The 6364-nt window shown below is 34.7% G+C and overlaps 1 protein-coding gene across 1 annotated transcript in view; it reads left to right on the top strand.

The window, feature by feature from the left end:
• The window catches only part of LOC119576372 (zinc finger protein 84-like), a 7766-nt gene extending 1673 nt beyond the window's left edge, over positions 1 to 6093 (top strand). The window contains 2 exon segments of the mRNA XM_037924030.1: positions 451 to 661; positions 3564 to 6093. Coding sequence (XP_037779958.1) covers positions 451 to 661; positions 3564 to 6093 — 2741 coding nt within the window.
• The last annotated feature ends 271 nt before the right edge of the window (positions 6094 to 6364 follow it).

Raw genomic sequence — 6364 nt, forward strand, 5'->3', positions numbered from 1 at the left:
TTTTTTTTTTTTTTTTTTTTTTTTTTTTTTTTTAGAGAGAGAAAGGGCTGCATAATCTTTAACATAAAATCTCTATCTACCTATCTATCAAAATGAAGGGTATTATAAAGTAGAAGCACTTTATGTAATGAAGCTGGGAAATTAGTGTTTGTGTAAACCTAGCTAACAACCCCATATCTATTTCCAAACTTGAAAATTTGCAAAATACACAATTATGATTTTTCTTCTGTACTTAAGGTGTAAGTACATAAACTGATTTTCTCTCTTACTTTATTTCTTTATTTCTTCATATGTGTGTATATGTGCACTGTGAGTAACAATCTGATATCAGAACTACATATGTGTTCCCACACCTTAGAAATGAAACCAGGTTTTATATTATTGTTTACAGGGATTACAGAAAACAAGGAAAAAAACAAGGCTTAAAGTCATTTTACTCTTCTCCTGCAGACCATCCTGTTAAACTTGAACTGCTGGATGAAGAGGTGATTGAGCTAGGCCCCACAGCTAATTCAGACAACTTGGAAGTCCAGAGCCGCCTGGTGAAGAACGCAAATCAATCAAAACAACAGTCAAGACAAGTTATTGAAGTCAAGGAAAACCAGCCACCCCCTTGCCATATTAACCCTTCAGTAGAGGATCCAGATGCAATTGTTGTTAAGTGAGTAGTTTGGTCATCCTTGATGTATTTCATGGTCAAGACTTGTACACATGTTGTAACATTGAAATTTTACGTGTAAGAGACGTAAAATAAAATCCTTTTAATAAGGTGGGACAAAATTCAAGGAGAAATATGTCTTTACATATAATTTGCTTGTAAGGACAAAAGTGAATGCACAAGTGATGAGAAGTAGCTGTTGTTACATTACTTTTTTATTGTGGGTAGATATTTTGTTTCCCTTTGTTTTATAATGAAATCATTATAGAAAAAGTACAGTTGACACTTAACACTTAACCTTGGAGAACTCAAATCTATGAAACATAAGAAAATTGCTAAATATCAAGCAAGTAGCACCAAAAATGAGTAGAAAATATATAAAGATATATTATATACTACCCACTAGTATATACATAAGCAGTAAGTACTTCTCCAATTATTAGGGTAGATCTTATGGTATTTGCATCCTTCTCTAACACCCATTCTTCAGCAGATGGGAGAATCAGTCCTTGTGCATCTGCTGTTCAGTGCCACTAGTGTAAGAGCCTAAGCCAGGCAAAGTTAGCAAAACTATTTTTTATGCCTTTAATGAAAAACAAGTGGGGGAAAGTTCATCCAGCATATCTAATCCTCATGTGGGCAATCTTCACATAAGTCATAGTACCATGGCAAATATGCTCTGATTATTTCCTGGGGTCATTTGGTTAAATTCACTTTTTCACTGCACTTCATTCTTAGTGCAGAATTTAACCATGGTGCTGTTGATTCTTCTACAAGCATTCCTAACTGTGGTGACTTTTGCCCTTAGAAGGATATGAAGATCATCCCTAGACCTTTCCCGATGGGTAGTATTCATAGTGGCCTGGGCCCCGCTGCCGGGGGCTTATATCGTCACCCTAGCATGCGCGACCGCTCCTGCCAAGTACCAGCATCCCTTGCCGTTTCTTCATAATACTGCGAGCATATGTTGTATTTTCAGTTATCATTATTTTCTAAAGTCTCTGCCATATTTCCTGATAAATCAAGACTGAAGGATATTTTTGTTGTTATATAGACTCCATAGTTGATCATTATTCGCTCTATAGTCTGAATAAAATAAGCAGTGTGTGGTATCATGGAGTTGAAATAGTAGGTTTTTTGTTGTTGTTGTTGTTGTTGTTGTTGTTGTTGTTATTGTTGTTGTTGTTGTTTTTTTGTATAGTAAAAATGAGAAAGTGTTAAAAACAACTTAATCTCATTTTCAATGTCAGAAAAATAATATTTTGCCGTGATTGTATAAAAAGAAAACACTGATGATACAAACATATGTACTGTACTTTGAATATGTACTCATTTTTAGTAATTGATATATATATATATATATATATATATATATATATATATATATATATATATATATATATATATATATATATATATATATACATATACATATACATATATATATATATATATATATATATATATATATATATATATATATATATATATATATATATATACATATACATATACATATACACACACAATTTAGTTGTAAATAGCAATAATTTTTTTATATGATTTATGGTCTTGGAAATGATGTGACTGCCATAGTCTAGTCATAACCTAGCCAGATAGTAACAGCAGTATCCTCATATTTCATTTGAAATGGTTGAACTTCTTGAGGGGTTTAGGAATGTATCCCTATTTTTGGGGTAAGATTTTGACAGTGTAGTCCACCTGTTGAGATCCCGCCTTAACAACTAATGCAAAGACTAATGCCAATATTCTGTGTCTGCACATTTTATCAATCCACTGTGGATAATGAGAGTCCAAGAAATTCACAATTTTGGAGAGGGATAACTCCCATTGGGTAAAGCCTCCTCTTCCTTTTTTCTCTGCTGTCTTTTTCTTTATTCCTTTTTCTAGAGGAATTTTAAGGGATATTCTTTAAGGTTGAAGAGTTATCAAAGTGCATGTATCAGATTGTAATTTTCTGGAAAGAAGTAAGTCTAAGATCACACAGCACTATTTTTGTAAAACAGATTATAAGCCTTCTTCCAACCCAAGTGCATAGAGGAAAGGTAACCCAAAACCAACAAGCATGGCATGTATGAACATGCCGTGCCCACTTAGAGTTTAGTTTAGTTTACTTTTTTTTTTCCACTTAGATGACTCCACTTGTATTAAATCACCAATGAGCCAATTATGACTACTACTTGTCTCACATGTTTACCCTTTTCCTTGATTTTCAAAAATATTTTGTTTTCTTATTTTGTCAATTATAATGTCTACTTAAAAAAAAGTTTTTCCTGCAAATTCAAGGAAAAGTGAAATCAGGTACTAGGTCTACCAATTGACTCCTTTGTGGCTAAGCCCTGGCAGAGCCACATATGTGCAGAGACATTCCACAAACAATTCTGAAATGAGCACAGCATTTTCCCAGTGACATGGGGTTGAAATTAGTGCCATATACAATAAAAACACTTGAGATAGGGTAGTGTATTAGATTTACCCTGCACAATGCTCTTGGTGTATTATTACTGTTTTTACCCTGTAACGGTATTGTAAATGATAGGTCTGAATATATATTAGTGTTCATGTAGAATTTGACTCCATCTAGCAACATAGTTTACATGATAAAGTGTAACATAGAATATACATATCAGTATTAGTGATCAGCTGTTTTTGCTGTAGTGCATGACGATAATGACCAAATCTTTCATCCAATTCATTTATGTCTGAAAGATACTAGAGATGATGATGAGTATTTATTTATTATTATTATTTTTATTATTATTATTATTATTATTATTATTATTATTATTATTATTATTATGTTAGGAATGGGACAGTCATCAACATTTTAAGTTTTATTATATTTATATTAAGTCATTAGACTGATCCTCCCCTATGATTTCAGGTTCAACAGAGAGTTAGTGATGGCCCTTGATAACAGTAGTCATGCCATCTACTCTCAAGACCTCAGCAGTAAACGGAAATACAACTCTCAATTGAGAGCAGCATACAAGAGCAAAATAGAAATTCCAGACCCAAACACATTCATTATGGACTATAGGAAAGCACTATCAAAATCAACTGATAAATATGTCATGCAGAATGTAAGCATGGTAGACACTCCTCTCAAAAAGCGAAGGGGGAGACCTAAAAAGAACAAAGATAACAATTATGATACATCAAGTAGAAATGATAAGGAGAAAGTTACTGTGGAAATAGAGTATGCAGAGGAGGAGGATGAAGAAGCTTTAGAAGCTCTAGCTGATCCACCGCTTTTTTCAGACGATGAGGATGAAGAGGCAGCAGCTGCAATACCAAATGTCACAAAGACCCGTTCAGGAAGAACAATTAAGATCAAGAAAGAAGATGGGACATTCAAGTATTATGATATGCCAGGCAGAGATCAGCTGGACACAGAAGATCCCAGTAACCAAAAAGACTGGACAGAAGCCTCTGCAGTGCCTGTAACAAAAGGAAAAAGAGGAAAAAAACGCAAGTCACACGGAGAAACTCTTGACAAACAAGAAATTATCTCTTCTGGGATGGAAACAAATAGAACTCGTAGTGGTGAGAAGAAAAATTTTTCAGGTATGTTGACAGTTAAGGAAGAAAACATTGATGACTGTGACATAATGGATGTGGTAGAAGAGGGGCTTAGTATGCCCACCACTGACCAGATTGTTGAAAGTAGTGACGTAAATGAGTCAGTATCGTATGAAACAGAGGATGGATTTGAATGTTTTGAGTGTTGCAAGAAATTTAGCACAAAGGAAGAATGTGAAAAGCATGCTCAGAAACATATAAACAAAGAGGAGGGAAAAAGAAATATAGGCAAGAAAAGACGACACAAGATTTACAATGCTGATGGTAATGCCTCAGGTTCTTCACTTAAAATGGATGATAATGCTACTAATGAAATGTCGGCAGTACTAGCAGATGACACAGACAAGGAGAAGAATTTTCATTGTTCAGTATGTAATGAGGATTTCCCATCAAGGACAGAACTTGAAGACCATACGCATGAAACAGTTCATGAATGCAAATTCTGCGGAAAGCAGTACCAGAATCGAGTCAATCTTCAAACACACATCAAAAGATATCATGAAGAGACAGAGTGGATGAAGTTTAAATGTGCAACTTGCGGGAAGAACTTTGGATTTTTAACAGCTCTAGAACGACATATGAAAGAACATAATCCAAATCAAAAGTTTTGCTGTGAGCAATGTGGAAAAGTATTTAAAAGTCTGGTAAATCTAAAAAACCACATACCTTTACATACTAAAGATGAAGTGTATGAGTGTCCCTATTGCCCAAAGCAATACTACATTAGATATAGCTATGAGAAGCATGTTAAATCACATGTGTATGCACCAAAGTTTCACTGTGAGATATGTGATAAGAATTTTAATGATAAGAAAAGCTTTGAGTTACACCTGGAGAGACATCAGCATGGGGGAATACTTGGAAGGAGCAAGGATTTGAAGTGTAATAATTGCGGAGACATTAAAAGTCCTACAGACTTACAGCTGGTCGGAGAGAGTGATCCTGGCCACCACAAGACCTGTATAGTCTGTGGGAAGGGACTCTACAAAAAGTACATGATTGAAAACAATGATGTGTCACAGTATCTGTCCAAAGATGAAAGAGTAAGAGAACAGTGCAAAATTTGTGGGAAATGGGTGTTAAATTTGCCTAGGCATATTAAATATACCCATCTAGAGAATGAATATGTAACATGTGATATTTGCAATATGATAGTTACAAAAGCATCTTTGCCTGCTCATAAGAATCGTAAACATGGAGGTTCTGCTGTGACTTGTGATCACTGTAACAGGATATTTAAAAATATAATGTGCTTGCGTGAACACATGGCAAAGGTGAGAAGAAAAGAGGACCCATTAAAGAATATTTGTAAATATTGCAAGGAAATTGTTAGTCCCGAAAATTGGAAAGATCACATGATGAAACACAGAACAAAATGTAGTGACTGTGGAGCTGCTCACTTCACCAGTCAAGAGGAATTCATGAACCACCTTAATTCATGCAGAAAATGTAGCAACTGTTCCACTACCTTCACATCACGAGAAGAGTTCCTATCACACATTGAGATGTGTAGTAGTGGCATTAATATAATTACTGGTAACCTTGACTCTGCCAGTGACCAGGAAGTTGTTACTAGTATTTTTGCAATTGTTGATGAAAGTACTGCATGCGAGACTTGTGGAGAAATGTTTGAAGATCAGGGAACGCTTGCTCAGCACATAGCAGAAGCTCATCCTAATTCACTAGATGGGAATGATATAATCAGTGAAGCTATCCTTTATGCTTGCCCTCAAGAGTCATGTGGTGTGATTGTTACAAACAAGGAACTCCTGAAGGAACATTTGGCTTCAGTTCATAATGCTCAGATGATTAATATTGATAGTTTTACTTAACAGTGATGCGATTATACAAGGAGTGTGATACATTTATTTGAACAGAAATGTAAATATGTATTTAATATATATGAGAGTTTTATTATATTTGTATGATTTTATACATAAAGAACAGAATCTCTGTAATATTTTGCTTATCCTTTGTAAATCAATAAAGTAAAAATGCAGAAGATAATCATTTACATACACCCCCCAACCCATACCTACTTTTGTTGTGAGGGGCTCAGAAGGCAGAGACTGAGGCCCAATGTTGAGGATCTCTCTTACCTTG

This window comes from Penaeus monodon, chromosome 8 (assembly GCF_015228065.2).
Source record: "Penaeus monodon isolate SGIC_2016 chromosome 8, NSTDA_Pmon_1, whole genome shotgun sequence".
NCBI lineage: Eukaryota > Metazoa > Arthropoda > Malacostraca > Decapoda > Penaeidae > Penaeus > Penaeus monodon.